This window comes from Anser cygnoides, chromosome 32 (assembly GCF_040182565.1).
Source record: "Anser cygnoides isolate HZ-2024a breed goose chromosome 32, Taihu_goose_T2T_genome, whole genome shotgun sequence".
NCBI lineage: Eukaryota > Metazoa > Chordata > Aves > Anseriformes > Anatidae > Anser > Anser cygnoides.
This window is the reverse complement of record NC_089904.1, coordinates 1,308,318-1,329,658: the sequence shown is the minus strand read 5'-3', so window position 1 is coordinate 1,329,658 and position 21,341 is coordinate 1,308,318. Positions and strand designations below refer to the sequence as shown.

The window sequence follows — 21,341 nt, the reverse complement described above, 5'->3', positions numbered from 1 at the left end:
CACGGAGCTGCAGGAGGGACGGGTGACGCTGGGGGTGCCCCGTGCACGGCCAGCTCCAGAAGCAGCTTTGCCAGCTGTGTTTGGACAGCTTTTTGGGTTTGTTGGGGTTTCTTTTTCTGCTGTGGCTCCAGCTGCATTTCATGGCTTTCTGCAGCCCCCTCCCTTACCTCTCCCCCCATAGCTCCCTCACTGCTGCAATGAGCAGCCAGCCCCAGCCCACCCAGTGCTGCCCTCCCTACCGGCAGGGGATCCCCCTTAGCACCAAAAATAATAATAATAAAAAAAGGCAAAACTCTGTTTTCTGCCCCAGAAGCAGCTCCTGCAAAGCCTTCCCAGCCCCTACCTGCTTTCCTCCGGCAGCATCAGAACCACCTGCAGGGCACTTTGGGGCAGAAAGAGAGCAAAACCACATCCTGCTGCTGCAGGTAGGGTGGGAGCAGCAGGGACTCACCTCAAGGCAGCCTCAGAAAGGGTTAACAAAGCCAGTGTGTGCTGGATACTGGGTGTTCACAGTCCTAGAGGCAGAGGGGCCTGGGGAAAGATGATAAATAGCTGGGGATGTCCTCTCCCCTCCACTAATACTAACTGAGCCCAGCTGGGGAGCGGCATTAGCAACTTCCTATTCATCATTTTCAGCTGGCGTTGTCACATCTTGTAAATCACCAAAGCCCTGGCTCCGTCCTCGGTCCTGGGTCCTCGCACACATCCCTTCCCCGTGGCTGGGGCATCCTGGTCCTAGGAGCATGGGGATGCTTCCCCCCGGCGTGCTGCTCGCTTCCATTTATTGCCTGCGTGCTCGGATAACCCGACGTTTATTTACGTGGTAAGGGACCAGGCTCCTCTGTTAGGAGCCTGCTCGCTGCCCCTGAGGTTTTCTGCAGCCCCTGCTTCTTGCCTTGCCCCCAGGGTGTCGGGCAGGAGCTGTGAGCACCCCGAGGTGGGGATTTGGGGGGCTCCGCGGTGGCCCTGCAGCCCCTCCCAAGCAGCGCTGATGGCCAAGCTCTTCCTTAGAGCTCCTGATAGCCACACGCGATCGAGCGCATTCGCCTGCTTCCAAAATCAGGATTTCCAGAACTTTTCTGGCTCTCGGTCTCCTTCCATGCAGCCAGGCGCTCGCCCAGGGCTGCGTTGTGTTGGCCACCCGACCGTCACCCTGCTAAAGAGCCCCAGACCTGGGCACCCGCTCAGTGGGGTCGCCAAAAGCGCTACGGGATTAACCCAGCGGCTCAAGGGGCAGCCGAACGCAGGTACCTGGGAGGGCCGAGGGACGCGGGGACGGCCTGGAAGATGGGCTGGAAATAAACCTGGAGGAAGCAGAGCACGGGACGCGGCGGCCTTTACCTGCCACGTCGTGCCTCTGCCTTGTAAGGGCTTGATGGAGAAGGCTCGCGTTGAAAGCCGGAGCGCCGTGCGGTCACCGGCCCCGACCGCCTCCCTCCATGCGCTGCGATCCATCTTCTTTATAGCAAGGATCCGGAGCCAGCACCATCTGCGGCACCAGAAATACAATTACTGCAGGGGGGGGGAAGCCCCTCTCCTTCCAAATTTCATCGAGGCTTCGCAAAGCAACCCTAAATTACCCCTCGCACACCAGGGACCTGGCGCGGCACCATCTCTCTTTATGTACAATTACGGCTGTGGGATTAGCAAGTCTAATTTTCTGCCCCTTCTTCTGTGCCATGCACGGTGCTTCCCCCCCTTGAAAAAAAAAAAAAAGGAGAAATTGAAATTGATCTCTGGCCATCTGTAATTTAATCAGAAAAGCTGCTCTCTTTGGGTTTATTTTTTATTTTTTTTAACCCTCTGGTCCTACATTAAAAAGGATGTGGCTGGGAGGGGCTGGAGGGCATCGCTGGGGGCTGCCGAAGTCGCTTGCGGAGCCTTGTGAGGGCTCTGCCCATGGCCCTGCCCCACAGAAACCCCTGCCCCAGGGGCTCTTCCCCGCTTTGGTCCTGAAGCCTCAAACTGGGCTGCAAAAAACATGTTCCAGAGCTGTAACCCAAAAGTTTTTCGGCCTAAAGCTGCTGCTCCATGAGCAGAAATGAGACAGAAATGGCTTGTAAGGAACGCACACGGGTCCTTGATTGGCTGTGCAGGGCTGGTGTCCACTTTACGTGCACGGGGTTTGTGAAAATGAGATTGCATTAAGGAAGGGAACGAAATCCAGAGTTCGATTTTTATTTTACTTTCAAAGATATCTTTTCCCAGCACCCCTTGTTAGTCCTCGTGCCATTGTGCTGCTTCATGGATAAGTCAGATTAAGTCTCGGTGCGTACTCGTGGTAAATCCCAGTGCAATTCCCAGGTCTGGAGCCTGTGCTGGCACCAGGAGGCTGCTCAGCCTGCTCCGACGTCACGCTGGAGACCTCTTGGCTCAGGGCTGGCCGCGCTGCCAGGGGCTTCGCAACCTCATCGCCGCTTGGAGGCTCAAAGTGGCCTCCGAGCTGGCTTCTGCATCCCGCAGAGCGTGGCCTTTGCTGTGCATGCAGGAGCTGCACCGATCCCAGCCCGCCCGCCTGCCCAGCAGCCGCAATCACACAACCGCAGCGATGTAAATCACGGTTTGAGCCCAGCCTTGTCCCAGCAGCGTGGCTGGAGAATTGCCCATGCTCCTGGAAGCAGCTAGCTTGGATGGCTGGGACATGGGGACCCCAGTATCCCAAAAACGCAGGCACCCCTGGGCTTCCCCGCGCTCCCCAGTGCTACCCCATGGATGGACCATGTCTTCCCTTGGGCCAGCAGAGGGAACTCAGCACATGGCATCAGGGAAGGGCTGCTGGGAGGCATGGACACCCTAAATATCACCGGACGCCCTAAATATCACCAGACTCCCCCCCCCCCCAGACCTCTCCCAAACGCCCCACGTCCCCGCAGCCGTGCCCCGATGCGGGGCAGGAGCTGCACTCGGCCGTGACCCAGCCCTGACCGCGGCGAGGCGGGCCGGGGTGAGCAGAGCCCGGCCGCGGGTTTAAATCAACGCCCTCCACTTCCCTTCCATGCTGAGTTATTGCGCCCTGGTTTTGTGATGGAGATGACCGGGCAGTGAGGGATGAGTGACCTGGGCCAGACCACCGGGCTCGGCGCTCCCGGACGGACCCTGAGCGAGGGGTGAAAGATCAGGGCTTCCCTCCAGCCCCTTGCCGGCCCCCCCACCTGCGCGGATGCTCCTGGGCGTCAGCCGTGATTTAGTGTCTTCGGGTTCAGCGGGAGAGCGAGCGATGCTCCGCCGCCGCAAGAGCTGCTCTTGGCAGCGCGTCCGCGGGCCCCCGTGGTGCCTCCTTCTTCATCCGCTGGCTTCTCGGCCTCCGAGGCCGGCCTCCCTCCCTGCCTCGGGCAGAGGATGGGTTTGAGGAACGGGTTCCCGGGCAGCGAGGCTCGGGGATGTGCGGAGGATGTCGTGGTGCTGGGCAGGATGCCCGCGCACCTGGCAGGATGCCGTGGCACCTGGGAGGAAGGATGCTGTCCCGGCTGGGATGGTTCCCTCACATCTGGGAGGGCACCTGGGAGGATGCCGGCGCTTCTGTGCGCGAACTTCTTCGAATAAATACGAAGAGGAAAAAAAAATCCGCCGGCCCTTCCCACCCCTGCCCGCCGCCTTCTCCCACCCGCGCGTCCCCGCTCCCAAGCCCGGTCCCCGCAGCCTCTTCCCGCAGCCTCCGGCATCCCCTTGCGGCAGCCGGCGGCTCTGCAAAGCCCGGGGGGGGGGCAGCAAAAGGCTCTGCAAGGACTCACCCCCACGCTGTCACCCCACCGAAGGCCCCACGCGTGACACGCTCGGCGCTCGCCCACGCCGCGGAGGGTAAAAAGCCACCGGCAAACGGGCCGAGGCCGGCACCGGAGACCTCGTCCTTACGCAACCGGCTCAGCGCCCGCTGCGTGCGCCATGCGGGAGATTATGGCCCGGGGTGCCCCGGCTAACTCGCTAAGCCCCAAATCTGCTCCTGGCATCCTCCCGAGATCTGGCAGGAAGGCTGCGGGAAGGGTGACACCGCGGTGACACCGCGCCGGCCCTGCCGTCCTGTTGGAGCAGAGGGGCGCAGCTCGGCGCGGGGCACCCCGAAGTGAAAGGGGTGGCTTTGGGGGCAGTAGAGGCTGCCCCCGGGCTGGGACGGGGCTGGCGATGGCACCCAAGGGCTCAGGGGGGTCCTGGCCCCCTGCAGGGGTGGGCAGGGCAGGGGGACACGGGGCTTGGGTGGACCCCGTGGGCACAGAGCCCAGACCCAGCGTCGGAGCGGGGATGAGCGCAGCAGAGGAGACAGCTGGGATCCTTCTTCTGCTCCCTCCGGTCACACAGAAGGGCACAAGCAAAGGGACCTTTGGGACTCTGCCTTAGCGGCTGCTTTAAATGGAGAGCGTGGCCTTCCGTGATCCGCTGTGGGACCCAGCAAACTCCTGCTTGTGAGCCTTTTTTTTTTTTTTTTTTGCATTTTTCCATGAGAACGGCTGATCCGGAGGCAGAGCGCGCCCTTTCCCGGATCTCACAGCTGTCCTCATGCCATAGAAAACACTTAAGACCAAGCAAAAAAAAAAAAAAAAAATTAATAAATCACGATAAGAGAAGCAGCCGGGCTGCATGGGAAGCTCAGGGAAGAAGTTTTGCAGCTCCTCAGCCAGCAGCTGCCCCGACGGCTCAGCAATGCAGTGCCCCGAGAAGGAGGTGGGCTGGAGACACGGCTCTGCCACACCACTCGGGAGGGGATTATAGGGGATTAATTAATGCACCAGCAGACATTGGGTTAGCCTGCAAAGAAGCAGCAGCTCCCAAGGCTTACCCCGTCCGCAAATTCACCTGTGTATAAAGGGAGCTGGGAGGGGGCTCTGGGGTTTTTTGCTGGGGCTGGTTGGGGTCGCTGAGGCAGTGGCACCCTCCTGAGCTGAGGTGGGTAAAAATACAGCCCTGGGTTCGCAGCAGCTCCTCGGCTAAGGATCCTAAATCCTGCCCAAGCAGCCCTGATCCTGCTCAGGGTGGATGGAGCCATTTTAAGCAACGGTTTAAATTAAGATGTCTTGACTTGCTGAGCCCGTGGCAACGCGCAAGTTGTCACAGCTTAGGTGCGCAAAGGCTCTCCCCGATCCAAGGCAGAAGCCTCTTCCCCACCAAAAGGGCAGGGGCAATTTCCTGCTGGCTCTGGAGCCTCGCAGGGATTTTCTTCCTGGGGGGAGCCGGGATGGTCCCCAGCCAAGGGGGGACTTGTGGCAAAGGTCTGCGCAGCCCCAGGTAAGGTCAGGGTGCGGAGGGAAGAGCATCCCTCACCCCCACGGTCTGCTGTAGGATTTTGAGGAGGGATGGGAGAATTTAATGGGATTGCTAAGGCTTTTTACCCCCCTCGCAGCTCCAATCGATTAATGGTTGGCTTCCACTTCCAAGCACAAAGCTTTCATTGCTGCAGCCTGCCAATTGCCCCAGACACAGGAGCTGCGATGGGCGCCCTGGGCTGCTCCAGCCTGGCTCCTGCTCTCCTGCGAACGGCTTGGCTGCAGTGAGCAGAGCTGTGTCTGCTCATTGCCCCTCTCCTGCTGCCGCCAGGGGCTTTTGCAGATGCTTTCATGTGGTCCAGCGAAGCAGAGGCTGCTGTGGGGCCGACTTGTTTCTCCCCCTTCTCGGCCGCATCCTTTGCCCCGGCTGCTTTGCTTGTGCCTCCTCGCTTGCCCTGCCCAGCGGTGTCAGGATCTGCTCCCTGCCCAGCAGCTGGGCTCCCATTGCAAGCACGGGGCTGGGGAGAGGATGGGAACCGCGGCATCGCAGCCGCCCCACGGCCCCTTCCCACGCCCCGCTCTGTCTGCGCAGCGGGGAGTGAGCGCGTGGCGAGCGCTCGCGGTCCCACCGAGCCAGCAGACGCGGCCGGCCCCTAGCAGGGCTCGGTGCCGAGCAGGACTCGCTGCCCGGGCCGGATGACAGATGACCGTGGAAGAGGAGAATGTGCTGCAGCCTCCGACCCTGAGCTGTACTACGAGGAGGAGGATGAGTCGAGCGCGGAGTCCGAGCCCTCAGACACCTGCAGCATCCTCTCCGACGACTCCGTCTACCCCTGCTCCGAGCTCCCTGCCGAGACCGCCGGTGCCGAGGACCTGAGCCTCTACCAGTGCTGCCTCAGGAACGATGCCAAGCTGGTGCGGGAGAGGCTGGAGCGTGGGGTGAGCAGGAGGGAGGCCACGGAGCTGGACATCAACGGCAGGGTGAGTGGCTGGGGGAGGAGCGGAGAGGGTGTCCTGGGAATGGGCAAACTGAAGGCTGGTGGCTGCTGAAGGAGGTTGAGCAGGGGGCAGAGCCCGGGATGAGACCCCAGAGCCTTGGGATGGGTGATCTGGGTCTCCTGGGGTGGCATGGATCCGCAGAGCAGAACCTTAGCCTCCTTCCCAATCTGGGCCCCTTGGGTTTGGGGTGGGGAGGGCGGTGGTGGTCCCGCTCTGAGCGCTGTCCCCTCCAGAACGGGCTGATGGTTGCCTGCTGCAAGGGCTTCGTGGACATCGTGCCTTTGCTGCGACAGTGCCCGCACATCGATGTCAACCAGCAGGACAAGGAGGGGAACACGGCGCTCATGATGGCAGCACAGGCAGGTAGGTACCCCTCATGCCTGCTGCAGGACCCCTCCTGAAGGGCCAGAGCCCCCATCCTTCCCCTCTACAACCCCAGAGACGAGCAGTCAGGAAAGACAAGGGTCCACAGCAAAGTGACCTGCCCTGTACAACCTTATGGCTTATGTCAGCGCAGTCTTAAAAACGATTAAATTGTGCAAGAGCGGAGATTCTTACAGAAATGTTCCCTTCCTGCCTGAGCAGCAGAACTCAGCCAGACCCTCCGCTTGGTCAGCCCAACAGCTCACCAAAAAAAAAAAGCTGAGTGAGCCTCACAGGTTTACAGCAGCAAAAGGCCTGAGCAGTAAATACCACTTTCGGGGACCGAACCTTCTGTTCCAATCCCGCAGTTTTCTCTTAGTGGAACGGTTCTGCTCCCCCAGGGCAATCCCGGGCTGAAGAACCGCAGAGGCAGTGCGCTGCGGTGGGATCGTGCATTATTCCTGCTTCCTTGTTTGTTGCTAGAATTGGTGATTTTTTTTAATTTTTTTTCTGTTGGATTCTTTCCTGCGCTATCTGCTTGAAGCAGCTGGCGAGCCAGCACCGTGCTCTGCATGCTGTCATCCAGGCTCTTGCAAAACAAACCAGAAGGGGTTAGGTCCAGCTCCCCCCCGACCTTGCCCCACGTTTGCGTTTGGGGATGCGCTCACCAAGCCCTTTTTACAAGCGGGCACTGACAATTAGCCCTCATTAACCACCAAAGCGCTAACGTGGCTTCTCTGCTGCCAAGGACACATCACGATAGTCAACTACCTCCTGAACTACTACCCGGCGCTGGACGTGGACAGGCGCGACGGCCGGGGGCTGACGGCGCTGATGAAGGCGGCGGTGCAGGGGCAGCAGGACTGCGTGGCCGCCCTGCTGCTGGCGGGTGAGCGTCCCCGGGACGTGGCGGAGCTGGAGCTCTGATGCCTTCGGGCGTCCTCTCTGGTTCTTGAGGCTCTGGTCGGAAAGTTAAGAGCTTGCACTGATGTTTTGGGTTGGGGGGGGACACCAGGGTGTCACCGCTGCCCTGGGGTATTGCGGCACCAATATCCCAACTTGGACAGCCCAAAGCTGCCTGGCCGTGCCACGGCTTTGCAGAGCCCTTCCCAGCAGGGCAGGGGCTCTGAGCCCTTCCCTGCAGCTCCTCTGCCCCTGACCAGGCTGTCCGTCAGTCCGGCACACTGTCCGACAGTCCGTCCAGTGCCAGCCTGGGCCGTGGTGACACCTGCTGGTCACTGCCCCCAAACGCTGAGCTGTGAACACAGCTCAAATATATATTTTTTTGGATGAACCACAGGTTCTTATTTTGATTTTTGTGCTGCCTCGTGCGTGCACCCTGAGCTCTGGGGGTGATTTTGGGGACGGAGCGGGGACACCGCGGTGACATTCTTTGCATCCCGGTGTTGCCAGGAGCGGACCTGCAGGCAGTGGATCCCATCAAAGGGAAGACGGCCAGGGAGTGGGCAGCCTTCACCGGCCGCTTCGAGACGACCGTTCGCATCCGGAGCCTCCTGCGGCGCCCACGGGCCGAGCAGTTCGGCACCCGCTACCTGCCCGAGTGGCCAGCGCTGGCCGGGCTGGTGGCCAAAGCCCTGAGCCCCAAATCCCGGAGCCAGAGGCTGTCGGAGAAGATCCGCTCCCTCTTCACCTTCCGCTTCCCTCGCGACCCCGAGGAGGACGGCGTGATGGACCACATGGTGAGGATGACCACCGCCCTCGCCAGCCCCTTCGTGGCCACCGCTTGCCAAACCGTCTGCCCCGACAGCCCCCCCGAGGTGGGCAAACGCCGGCTGTCGGTGCCGGAGATCCTCCAGCAGCACGTGCCAGATGCGGGCACCGCCAGCCCCGTGGCCGGGGCAGCCTCGTGCAGCGGCCAGGCGGTGTCGGAGATCCGGCTCCTGCCGCCGCGCTGTCCCCAAAGCCGCCTCCTGGGCTTCCTGCCCCAGCGGCTGCTGCTGCTGCGCGGGAACAGCATCTTCCCCGGGGAGCACGTCCCGAAAATCAAGCTGACCAAGGCCTCCTCGCCGCCGGCCAGCAGGAGGGAGTGGAGGCGTCGTGCCAGGGACAAGGAGCTGCTGCAGCCGCCCAAGTGGAGGTACAAGGAGCTGCAGGAGGAGAAGAGAGCCGCCAAGGAAGCGGGGAGCGAGAAGAAAAGGGAGAAAGGGGGAAAGGGACCCTAAGGTGGGAGGTATCGGGGCGAGGGCCCCAACCGCCCTTGCGACCTGCTCGGTGGCTTTGGCAGGGGATGTGCCCAGCTCCCTGCTCCCTGCCCACCCCCTCATCATCCCGCGCCTTGGCTCTGCCCGGCCCCATGGTGCTGGGGGGGATCCTGCCCTCTGCCAGGAGCCGGAGCAGGGTGGGGGCAGAAGGGGCTCCCTTCTGTTCTTTTTTTTTTTACCTCTTTGATCTTACGGAGATCTTGATCTTGCGGAGTGTGGCGGAACGTGACTGTGCAAATTAAAGTGGAAGCAGTTGCCATGTTAACGGGATTGATTTAATGAATAAACCCCAGGGCTGCTTGTCGGGCTGGCAGCGAAGCCTCACCCATGCTGCGAGCATCTCCCAGCCAGGGAAGCCCAACTGCCCTGGTGGCATCGACCTCCCTGCTCCTGCTTTATTTCAGGGTGCAGGTGGACACCGGGACCCCTCACCTTGCACCCATGGGGACCTCTGGTGCCCCCCAGCACCTGCTCCCCTTTGTGGCCCCTCTGTGCAGTTACTTTTTTGCTGGGTGCAGGGCAGCCGGTGCATTCCCCAGCACCACGTGCGGGGATGGCAGCGAGCTCGAGTTTGCTGTCGCACTGCAGCCACCCAGATGTGGTTAAAGCAGGATATTTTCCCCATGCAGCTCTTGATTCGTGCACCAGAATGGCTTGAGTGAGGGTTTGGGCAGCTGGAGCCCACTCGGAGCCAGCACAGAGCTGCGAAAAAAGCGAGGGGCCGTGGGGTCTTCACCCTGTGCAGGCTTGGGGGCGGCAGGGACAGTCCTGGCTCTGCTCCCTGTGCACATCGCGGGTCCCCGGCAGCGGTGTCTGAGTCACGGGGCTGCTGCTGGGGGTGTAAATATTTCAAGTTCCTCTTAAAAATGACTCGACTTGACCCTGCGGGAATGCGGGGAGGTGAAATCCGGATCCCGAGCAGCCCTCGCTGCCTCCTGCAGCTTGCAGGCGGGGAGGGTTTGGTCGCAGGGAGAGCAACTTGCAGCAAGAGGCACTCGAAACACTTAATCTCCTGGTAATAAAAAACCTTTCCCTGTGGGCAGGCAGAACCTGCAACCCGGAGCTGAGCCCATCATGGCCCCGTTCTCTGGGGGGCACAAAGCCACCCGCTCCCCCCAGTCCTCCCCAGTTTGGGGTTGGGGCTGTGCCTCGCAGGGGCACCAGAAGGTCTGCGCCAAGGCACGGACGGATGCAGGGGGAAGGCGCCGCCGCCTCCCTCCAGTTCCCCCCCCAAAGCCTTGGCTCGCGCCGGGCTCCCCGCGCCGCCTTCCTCCGGTGCCAGCTTCTGCCGCGGCTCGCAGATGAGCCGGGGGCGGACGTGCACGGAGAGACCTTGGCTCGTGCCACGCTCCTGCCGCACAGGGGACAGGGACAGCCAGGGACAGCGGAGGATGGAGGCTTGTGTCCCCTCGGTGAGACCCGCAGGGGTGGCTGGCTGCGATCCGGTGGGGGCACGGGCTGCTCCGCTCTGCCATAAGCAGCCGGAATGATTTAATGAAGGCTGATTTTTTATTTTTTTTTTGGCTCGGAGGTGGGAGTGGTTGGGGAGCTTGCGCCATCGTGCTGGCGGCACTGCCCCGGCGCGGCCGGCACCGCGAGCACCCATCCCGCTCTGATTCAGCGCGGGGCTGGCACCCCGAGAGCCCGGCACGAAGCGCGGCAGGTGGGAGGCATCGACCTCCTGCTGCACCACGAGCTGGGGGTGGCCCCGAGCTGTGTGAAGGCGAGGAAATATTCGGGTCAGGGCAAAGGCTTGGTGCTCCTGGGTTCGGCTCTGCTGCTGCCGAGCTCGGCATCGCCGCGGTTTGTCCGCCTGTAGAGGCGGGCAGCGCCGGTGCATGGGAGCCGGGCACAAGTCCTCTTCTCCCCTCTCCTTGCTGCTCAGCCTCCATCTCCCAGCCCTTTCTCATCCCGGTGCTGGAAATCACTCAGAACCATCCTTGCCCTGCTGAAATCCTGATGGCAGACCTCAGCTGTCGAAACCCCCCTTGGTCCGCCTGTCGTTACAGCCGGTCCCGGTCTCGGGATGAATATTCCCGAATTCTCCTTCAGCTCCAGCGCGAGGCGCGCGAGCCTTCCCGCTGCAGTGGGGTTCGAGCCCTGCCCTCCTTGCAGCAGCAGCACTGCTGGCAGTGACGGATCAGCCGTCCCCAGGGCTCCCACGCGCTCTCCCTCCTGCCCCTGCGCTCCTCAAGCCGCTGCACCGTGGGAACAGGGACACACAGCGGCTTCTGAACGTTTTTTAAAATCTCTTTAATTTCCCCCAGTGGAGATCACGGTTAAAAACAAATCCAGGTTCCCAGCGCGGAAGAGAGCAGCGCCTGAAGCAGAGCCCTTGCTGCAAACTGCGCATCCTGTGCCCGGCTGCTGAGGGCAAAATTCGGGGCCGCTGCCCCCCCCTCGAGGCCCCCCCCCCCCCCCCGGGAGGGGCTGGCGGCTGCAATCTGCGCCGGGGCAGAGATGGTCACGGCGATAGGGCGGCTGCAGCACAGACTTCCTCCGGCAGACAGCGGCTGCTATCTGATGGAAACTGCCCGTTTCCCATGCGTGGACGCCGGCTCCGCAAAAATTCCTCCCGCCTCCGCCGCGGGCAAGGTCACGCACGAAGGCTCCGCGCGTTTGATCCCGGTTTTGTGCTCTTGTTTGTCTCACTTCCTCCGTCGAGGGTGATCGGGGAGATAGCGGAGGAACCTCGGGCAGGACCTCAAAGCTCCACGGCCGAGCTCTGCCGCCAGTGCCCAGGCGGGGAGGCCGCGGCGGCTCCGGGAAGGGTCGTGCTGCAATTTTGGGCTCCTGATGCAATTGGGGTTTGTGATGAAACGGGGAACGGCGAGGGAAATCAGGCCACGTAGCTCGGTTAGGAAAGAGGATGCGACGCCAGCCCCAGTGCTGCCGGCTGCATCCACGTGAGCTGCTCGAGGTGTCTGGAAGGAGCAGCTGGGGGAAAGCTGGGGCTGGGGGTGCTGGGGAGGAGGTGGGGGGACGACAGACGGACACAGGACCCCATCCAGGGTGGCTGAAACTGCAACCCCGGGGCAGCAAAAGGGGAAGCGCCGTTTCCGCTGCCCGCAGTGGGGTTGGCTCCGTGCGCCCCACGCCGTGGGAACGGCACCACAGCGGGTGTCCCAGCGCAGCTGGGCGGTCTCGAGGATGGTGGCACGTGGGAGACGTGCCCGTGGGTCCCTTTGTCCCAGCCCTGCGGAGAAGGCTGAGCACCCCTTGGTGCAGTGCTCCATGCGCTCCTAAAGTCCTACTGGGGACAGCACTGGACAGCTGGAAAGCCCCTTTGGTCCCCCATGATGTTCCCATTCCCACAGGGGACAAGCACTGGTGCAGTGGGAGAGGTGGCCCAGTGCTCTAACGCTAACCCACAGCATCCTCCCTACCCCTGGTACCCCCATATAAACCCCACAAATTGAGCGGCTGCGACTCTGCCGGGTGCAGGAGCCTTTGGGTGCTCTGGACCTGGCAGGGTGCAGCCCCAAGACCTCATCTGGACTCAAAAGTCAGGAAAATTTGGGGAAGCAGCTGGTGAGGGACAGGGGCGGGAGGAGCGGGACGAGGGAGAGCAACCAGGATGGAGCTGGGGCCCGGTGTGCGGGAGGAAGGGAGGCTGGATGGGGATGTGTGCTCAGCAATAGGAAATGCTTTATTAGCTGGGAGTGGTGGAGAAAAGCCAGGCAGGAAGAGGCAGTAATAAGAAACATTTTTGTGACTTCTCCCACATCCAGACCACAGAGCGTTCGCCAGGCGGCCGCGTCGGGGCAGCGGGGCCGGGACGGGAGCCGAGCCTCTCCGGGGTCCTGGGAGCAGCCCCATGAGGCTCCCCAGGGTGCAGGGCACGGCCGGGAGCGTCCCTGGCTGAGCCTGGTGTGGGACACGGGGGGGGCCACGGCCAGGAAGCCTCCCCAGGAGCAGCAGCACAGCCGGGCAGCACCCACGGGGCCGGTGCGGATGCTGTAGGTGAGTCGCAAAGCGCCGCGCGCTCTCGGGGTTCAGCCGTGGGGAAGCTGCAGGGAGCGGAGCCGCGTGGGACCCCCACCTCCGTGGGGCCGGGCCCCCCAGCCTGGCTCTGCCTTCCGCTCCTGGGGGTCCCCGTCTTCTTTCCTCAAAGCTTCCATCACCTTTTAACTCCCAGGGCAGCTGCTGCCGAGCACAGGGCAGGGGCTGATCTCTGCCGAACATCTCCAGGCTCGGAGATCGGCCGGTTTCCCTCTGGATTTTCACCAGCGTGGCCAAAATCAGGAGCTGGCCCCATTCCCATTGCATTCAGTGGGACACCAGGGTTTATGTCAGGGTAGCAGATGCTGGAAGCTGGATTTTGGGAACATAAATCTGGATTTACAGCAGCGTAGCTGAGAGCAGGACCTGCCCCCGGGCCCTCGGCAAAGAGCTAAAATAATATACAGCTGCTAACAAGACCCTGAGCTGATGAGAGGGCTGGGAAATGGAGGACAGGGGTGCATCTTTAAAAGGCATGAGTTACAGTGAGGGAAAGTTCAAACCGCAGCAGCCGGGCTGGAGGCGAGGCACGGTGCAGTGCCCCACGCTGCCTGCAAGCACGGCTTCTGCTGGGCAAAACCCAGTGCGAGGGCCGGGGCAGGAAACCTCTCCTGCACTGCTGCGTGCAAGGAGATGCGTGCAAGGCTGGCATCGCGTTCCTGTTTCTCTTATTAATGTGTCTGAGCTGGTTTTGCTGCTCTCTGCGTGCGTCTTATGGCGCAGCAACCCCCGTTGGTGCAAGGGGCCGGGGTGCGCAGCCTGTCCCCGCGGGTCCCCGCTGTGCCTGAACTTCGCCTCCATCCTTCCTGCGCCGTTTGGAAAACCTTCCTCCTGCAGGAGATGGGGTTTGCTCAGCTGGAAGCGTGCAAGCGTGGCCACGGGGCGCTGCAGCCCCGTTTCTGCCCGGGCACCCAGCGGGTCCGGGCTTTCCTGTTGGCTCCTGTCCCCAGTGCCGCTTCCCGAGCAGCCCCTTGGCCTCTGCCTCCATTCCGGGGCAGGGAAATTCCTCTTCTCCAGGCTGGGTCTTGCTCAAGACTTTCCCAACCGCAGGGACTTCCATCTTTTCAGCCCCTCCAGTGCAGGAGTGCTACAGCCGCTGCCTGGCCAGGGATGCTCCTGCCCAACCCTAACCCCCCCCCCCCAGGGTGGATTTGTCCCATTTTTTTTCCTCCCCCTGTGGCCGAAGCTGCTGCAAATCCCCAGGGATGACAGGACGTAAAGCTGTGGGGTGACTCGCTGCCAGCCCTTTGGGGCTGGAGGTGCTGCTGTGGACCCCCAGGGGGTGCGAACGCTGCAGCTGGGCCGTGTGCGTTGAAATGGGAAGGAACTAGGGGGGTGTCGGGGCTGGGGCTGGTTTTGACCCGTTGCAGATGCGTCCCGGGACATTTCTGACCCTGGGCTTCTACAGCTCGGTGCTGGGGACGGCTCTGGGTTAGGGTTTGCTTTGCTTGCGAGCCGTGCAATTTTGTCTCGTGTGCAGTGAAGTTTTAGGTGAGGTCCGGAGCATTTTGTGTTGAATGGCAAAAACCCCGCAGGCCTCTGACAAGGCAGGGGTTTGCTTGGTGGCTTCCTGGAAGCGCCTCCAAGGAGGGGATTCACTGCACGGGAGTCTCAGCTCCCATCTAAAAGAGACGCACTCCCTAGCACTCCAAATTGCGAGGTAATCAACATGCCTAGGAGCATCCCAGGGGCTCACAAACCGGGAGCTGAACAGCTCCAGCTGAATTTATTTCCCAAACCCCATCCTTGTAGGGCTGACCCCGTGCTAGCCGAGGGACCGGCCGGTGAGGAGCGCTGCGAGCGGCCAGGCACCGCTCCTGCCGGGGCGGATCCTGCTCTCATGACAGCCCTGAGTTCGGGTCACCGTTTCCTCTCCACGAGCTACAACAAAGTGAGCTATTTTGGGGAGGAAAAGCCCATTTTATGCTGCGCAGTGGCCGGAGCCGTCGCAGCTCTGCCCGGGACGGCCACGTCCGTGTGCCTTTCAGCGCGCCGTGCTTGCGTGACTGCCTTTCCCCATCAAGGCCAGAATCTAAACAATCTTGATTCCTGTCCTGGCTGCCATGGGCAGGGCTCCTTGAATTGCAGGAAACGGCAACTTCGGCGTGTTTATATCGGGAATCGCGGGCGACGGAGAAGGGAGCGAGGTGGGGCTGGGGAGCCAGGGCCCGGCCTCGTGGGAAGGGAACGCGTGGCGGTGCCGCGAGGGGCTTGGCCAAAGTTCCTCCTTTTACGAGGAGCTATTGAAAAAGTAAAAATCATCATAACAAAAAACAAAAAATCACGGCCAAACCTTCCCCAAAGGCGCAGCTGGGGAATTCTTGGCTGCCCGCAGTGACTCCGCTTGTGTCATTGATAAGCTCTGTACAAAAGCCCCCTCCCGGATTGCAGCCAGCCGCCGGGGCGGCTCCGGCTGCGGCAGGGACCTGGGGGTGCGCAGCGGGGCGTGAGGGCTTCCAGCCCCATCCCGCGGACCTCCAGCCCCACCGGTGTCAGTGGGACATGCCGAGGTACGACCTGTGGGGATGGGGGAGGCTGTGGGGGCCTCGTGGCCGTGGCGATGCCCCCTTCCTAGCCCAATTCTCGAGCGCTGGGGGGCTGTACGGGGCGTCCCGGCATCCCGCCGGCTCCGCATGCGTCTGCAGCCATCCCGGGGAACTGCTCGCAGGAAGGGCTGCAACCGGGACGTCCGGAGCCGAATTCCACTTGCAAGCAGCACATCCTACCTCGCGCCGCTGCCCTCCCTCCCCGTCGGACACCGCGTCCCGCTGCTTCCTTCCCAAAGCCACCGCGCGGCTGCGCCCGCGTTTCGCCTGGCCGCCAGCCCCGGGATGTTGGGGGTGCCCAGGGCTGTGGCTGCCACTGTCACCCCCTTTTATTTTTCTGCAGGAAAATGTCCCAAGAAGCCTGTGGCGGGGCCATGCTGGCGCTGCTGACCTTCTCCCTCAGCCTTGCTGCCGGTGAGTAGCAAAACAGAGCAGAAAATGAAGCTGGGGCCGTGCCCGACGCCTTCCGCCACGCGAGGGGCGGTTAAAATAAACTCGTGGCTGTTTGGAAACTTAATCGCTTGCTCTGCTCAAAATAAACGGCTGCAGGACGTAGCTCCGGGGAGGTGTTGCTGGTGGTGGGGAGCAGCAAGGAGCTGCTCGTGGTCCCAGGAGAGAGCCGGGGGGACCCGGGATGGATCCAAGCTGGGATCGTCCCCTGTGCCTGCTCTGGGCAGGGGGTACGTGGAGCCCCCGAGCAGCACCAGGGATGGTCCCCAGCCCACGCCACCAAGCACAGGTCACCAGCATAGGGCCGTGGGGGGCTGCGTGCGGCCGGCCGGCCGTCTGTCTGTCCCCTTGCCACCGTCCGTCTGGCTGCCCTCGTGCTGAACTTGCTGGTTCCAGGAGGGATATTTTCTGCGCCAAAGGGCAGAGCTAAATCGGGAGGCGGGAGCGCAGCCGCCCTCTGGCCCCGCAGCGAGGGGCTGCACATTCGGTGCCTGGATCCCAAAACATAGCACCCCCAGAGTCCAGCTCCGGCTCCAAAGCTCCCTGGGGCTCCACGGGCAGGATGCGACCCCCGGGCTGTGCGCTGCGAGCTAGGGCAGCCCAGTTTGTTGTTACAGCCCATGGGATGGATGCGTTTTCCCTGCACATCCCCTCTGCTGCCTCCTGGTGGTCCCAGGCTGGTTCAAGGGTCTTGAGCATAGATCCCGTTGACCCCAAAGCCACCAGCATTCCCGAGACGGGTGGCCACTGTCCCCGAGCGGCGCGTCCCAGCCCCGTGGCACAACGCGCTGTCCTCGTGCCCGCAGACGAGCTGCTGTGCGTGTGCGACGTGCCGCACTGCAGCGTGCCCACCTGCACGGGCAAGGTGTGCTTCGTCAGCAAGCGGCGGGAGGACGGGAGGATCACCCAGCACCGGGGCTGCTTCTCCAACAACCTGCTGGAGAACTGCCGCCCGCACGTGATGGAGCAGTACGGCACCAGGTGCTGCAACTCCAGCATGTGCAACGCCGAGCTGGAGATCTACCTGCCAGGTACGGGAACCCGCGGCTGCCCCCGCCTCGCCTCTGGGCTGCCCCCCTTCCCTTCGAGGAGTCAGGGGGAGAGGGGCAGAGCTTTTCGAGGGGGTGGAGACGTGTTTGGGTCTCGAGATAATCCCTCTCCTCTCTCGGCATTGCCAGGGTCCCCCTTTGCAATGCAGGATGGGGCCAGCGAGGTGCCCCCAGTGCCCCTCCTTGGGCTGTGCCCGCAGAGCTGCCACCCATGGGGGTGACCCCAATGCAGAGCCCCCCTCCCATGCCCAAGCCCCCAAACCTCCCCAGGTCCAAGTCCAAGCCCCACCTTCATTCCCCCCACCCATTGTTTCCCCTCCACCAGGAGAAGAAGCCCTGGAGAAGGCGCCGTCCCTGTCCAACCTCCTCCTGATGATCTTCGTCCCGCTGCTCGCACTCCTCGTCCTCGCGGCGCTCACGGCGCTCTTCTTCTGGAAGCTGGCCCAGCACCGCCGCGAGAGGCTCCTCTTCAAGCACAGTGACCTGGGAGACACGGACCTCATGCTGAAGGCCTCCCTGGTGGGAGACAGCACCCTGGAGGTGGGTGGGCTCCAAGGGGGACCCTGGCTGTCCCCAAAGGAGGGGGACGTGCTGTGCGGGGTGGCCACCGAGCTCACCCGCTGCCTTGGCTCCCCAGGACCTGCTGAACGACGACTGCACCACGGGCAGCGGCTCGGGGCTGCCCTTCCTCGTCCAGCGGACAGTGGCTCGGCAGATCACCCTCGTGGAGTGCGTGGGTGAGGACAGCAGGGCCCAGAGCCCTTTCCCGCAGCCGCCAGCGATGGCACCGCGATGCCAAACCCACGGGGAGGTGTTGGACCCAAGCCTTGTAGCCAAAACCCCATAGAGACCCCAGTCCTCGGGGTGGGTGGCACTTGCCCGAGGTCAGCCCACCCCGATATAAAGGGCCCTGCATCGCCCCGTTGCTATTCCCCACCGGGAGCTGGGTTTATCCCACTGGGACGGGGACGGGGTTGGGATCCCTTGGGGTCCGGAGGGGCCGTGTGACGCGGTGCTGTGGCTGCGGCAGGCAAAGGGCGCTACGGCGAGGTGTGGCGAGGCGTGTGGCACGGGGAGAACGTGGCCGTGAAGATCTTCTCCTCCCGGGACGAGCAGTCGTGGTTCCGTGAGACGGAGATCTACAACACCGTCCTCCTCCGGCACGACAACATCCTGGGTGAGCGGGGGGCCGGGGGGCTGGGGACGGCGGCGCGGTGGCTCCGTGACCCCGCTCCTCTCCCCACCCAGGCTTCATTGCCTCCGACATGACGTCGAGGAACTCCAGCACCCAGCTCTGGCTCATCACCCACTACCACGAGAACGGCTCGCTCTACGACTACCTGCAGAGGACGGCCCTGGACGTGGAGACCTGCCTGGGGCTGGCGGCCTCCATCATCTGCGGCCTCGTCCACCTCCACGTGGAGATCTTCGGCACCCAGGGCAAGCCCGCCATCGCCCACCGCGACCTGAAGAGCAGGAACATTCTGGTGAAAAGCAACCGGCAGTGCTGCATCGCCGACCTGGGTGAGACCCCGCTCCCCCCGGGGGACGCGGCGGCGACGCCGGGGTGCTTCTGACCGCTGTCCGTCCGTCCGTCCGTCTGTCCGCCCAGGGCTGGCCGTCATGCACTCCCAAGGCAGCGACTACCTGGACATCGGCACCAACCCGCGGGTGGGCACCAAGCGCTACATGGCCCCCGAGGTGCTGAGCGAGCAGATCCGCACCGACTGCTTCGAGTCCTACAAGAAGACGGACATCTGGGCCTACGGGCTGGTGCTCTGGGAGATCACCCGGCGGACGGCGGTGAACGGTGAGCGGTGCCGCGGGCTCCAGCCCTCCGCGGGGAGGCTCTGCCTCCGCTCCCTCCTTCCCTCCTCCTCCTTCTTTTTTTTTTTTTTTTTTCCTTTTTCTTTTTTTTTTTTTCCCCCCTTCGCCCAGAAGATTAGCTGTAAATTATAAACACTGTAATCTAGTGTCAGCACCCGGCTCCCTGATTAAAGGGCCCATTAGACTCAATCAGCGTTCTGTTTGTTCAGTGCTGATTAGAAAACAAGCAGCATCCAGCGCTGCCTGGAAGCTGGCCACGGCCGGGACCTCCGGCCACGGGGGTTTGCTCGGGGACGGGGGCAGAGCTGGGGACCCCCGCAGAGGAGGCTCCTCGCCCCAGCCAGCGCCGCTCAGCACCACCGGCATAGTCCATTAGCGGCATTAATTAAATGGTGGGCGCTGGAGGGTGAAGCAGCAGGTCCCCCCCAGGCGCAGTCTGGTCGGGATAATCTCATTTACTGCCCTGGGGCTCCTTCAGATTAAACATTTACTCCGAATTACCGTGGCCATGTGCAGGGGACGACCTTCAGCCGCCAGCTTTAACCCTTGCAGGGACCCTGGGCACGCGTGCACAGCCCCGGGGCACCGAGGAGCCGGGATGGGCCTTGGGGTCGCCAGTACCCCGGGGGTACACGGGGCTGTGGGGTGCTTGGGGCAGCCTGGGGGGAGGTAAAACCCCATGGATTCACAGCCATATGGAGGCACTAAGCAAGGATTAGCAGGGCCAGCTGGCGGGCTCGCCATGGCTGCGGGGTGGTATCGGGGCTGGATTTGTTGCTGGAGCCCCCATCAGGGTTGGAGATGGTGCTGGGCCCCCCCCTTGCATTTCTGAGACGTCCCAGCAAGTGTCCCGTGATGCATCCAGTGCTGGGGCCGGAGCAGTGCACCCCAACACAGGGCTGTGTCCGTGCCACCCCGGGGACAGGCACAGGTGACAGCCTGGGCACCCCGTAGCCCCCGTTACCATTCCCCGTGGCCCCCGCTCTAAGTGCCCTGGAAGCGGGGACGTTGCCGCTGCCCGGCCCCGTGCGGGACCAGGGACGCATCCCGCACCCCGGCCACGCTCACGGCGCCCGCCCGCAGGCATCGTGGAGGAGTACCGGCCGCCCTTCTTCGACGTGGTGCCCAGCGACCCCAGCTTCGAGGACATGAAGAAGGTGGTGTGCGTCGACCAGCAGACCCCCGTGATCCCCAACCGCCTCTTCTCCGATTCGGTGAGGCTTCAGCGAGGGCTCGGCGGCCTCTCGGGAACCGCAGCTTCGGGGTCCCCCGGCTGCAAAGCGCCCATGTAGGGGCCATGAGCTCCTGGTGGCAGCGGGGGCGAGGACGGACGGAACCCGGGACCCCCACCCTAAAGCTTTTGCAAACCCTGGGGGAGGTGGGGGGAGCCTGGGGAGGTGGGGGGAGCCCTGGCTTCACCCAAAGCGCGGCACTGACTTCCCCCAGAGGCTCAGAACCACTGGGTGCGGGTGCCGCATGCAGCTCCCCGCTCTCCCTCCTTGTCTGCCCCCCCCCAGGTTTTGTCTGCCCTGGCTAAGGTGATGAAGGAGTGCTGGTACCAGAGCCCCTCGGCGCGGCTCACGGCCCTGCGGATCAAAAAGACGCTGAAGAAGCTGCACCATTCCCTGGACAAACCCAAGCAGGAGTGCTGAGCACCGGGCTGCAGACCCCTTCCCCGCGGCCCCTTGGCTTTTCCCACCCCAGTGGCTTCTAAATTCGCAAGGGAGAAAAAAAAAAAAAAAAAAAAAAAGGAAAAAAAAAATAACAAGCAAGAAATCTTCCAGCCCATTTATAAAAATATCCCCCGGAGCCGAAACTTGATGCTGGCTGGGGAACACAGCGGGCAGCCTGCGCCCGGCGCCATCCCACCCCGCAGCCCCCTGCCCGGCCGGATCCAACCCCGTGCTGTGCCCCAACGGGGCAGCACCAGGAATTCCCCGTCGGGACCCGGCACGGCGCTGGGTTTGGGGTTTTGCTGGAAAAGGCTGGTCCCAGGCCGCTTCGGGGCTGCGTGCCCAGCCGCTTGGAGCTGCGCGTCCTGGGAGTCCCGCAGAGCCACGGGAAGGTGCTGGGGGTTGAGACTGCTGGGGCCCGATCCTTCACCCGACGAGCAGCCGGCGCTTCTGCTTTCCAAGCTGTTTGGGTGTTTTCTCAGCGTTTTGGTGTTTTCCAGGCATTTTCATACATTCTGCGGCCGGCTCCTGCTCGTTCCCTGTTCGGGTCAGGGGCTACTCACGGCCTAGCCCAGGATGTTCAACAGAACAAGACGCGTACCCTTATTATTTAATTATTAAGATTTAATATATTTAATAAAGCATAAAGCTATTTTATCGCTTCACAGCTGCACAGCCTCCCCCACCAGGCGCTGAGGAGGGGACCCCGCGGCCCGGAGCTTGTGCATGGCTTAATTTATTGCTTCGACACGGGTGTAGCTGTCGTGTATCGGTCCCGCGCGCTCGGATCCCGCAATAAACCTCGCTCCAGCCTCTCCGCAACCCTCTCCCTGCGACCGCCCGAGCTCGGGGCTGCCGGCCCTCGTGCTTCTAGGAATTTGCACCAAAAAAAAAAAAAAAAAAAAAAGAGGACCCCGAGATGCCAAGAAAGCGCAGACAACAAAGGCCAGGTCTTGTTTGCGTGCGCGGGAAATCGCGGCGCTGACATTGTTCAGGCAGGATAGCCCGGGCGCCT

At 62.6% G+C, this 21,341-nt stretch overlaps 2 protein-coding genes across 2 annotated transcripts; both read left to right on the top strand.

Moving 5' to 3' along the window:
* The first annotated feature begins 5,629 nt into the window (after positions 1 to 5,629).
* ANKRD33 (ankyrin repeat domain 33) lies at positions 5,630 to 9,240 on the top strand. The gene is made up of 4 exons (XM_048052898.2): positions 5,630 to 6,176; positions 6,428 to 6,557; positions 7,306 to 7,446; positions 7,971 to 9,240. Exons 1-4 carry the CDS (start codon positions 5,892 to 5,894, stop codon positions 8,738 to 8,740), a joined length of 1,326 nt encoding a protein of 441 aa, XP_047908855.2. The 5' UTR covers positions 5,630 to 5,891; the 3' UTR covers positions 8,741 to 9,240.
* Positions 9,241 to 12,423: 3,183 nt separating this feature from the next.
* Positions 12,424 to 21,141, top strand: ACVRL1 (activin A receptor like type 1). Its single transcript, XM_048052891.2, has 10 exons — positions 12,424 to 12,742; positions 15,671 to 15,741; positions 16,584 to 16,808; positions 17,152 to 17,366; positions 17,464 to 17,563; positions 17,857 to 18,003; positions 18,075 to 18,350; positions 18,439 to 18,636; positions 19,737 to 19,867; positions 20,171 to 21,141. Exons 2-10 carry the CDS (start codon positions 15,675 to 15,677, stop codon positions 20,303 to 20,305), a joined length of 1,494 nt encoding a protein of 497 aa, XP_047908848.2. The 5' UTR covers positions 12,424 to 12,742; positions 15,671 to 15,674; the 3' UTR covers positions 20,306 to 21,141.
* Positions 21,142 to 21,341: the final 200 nt, after the last annotated feature.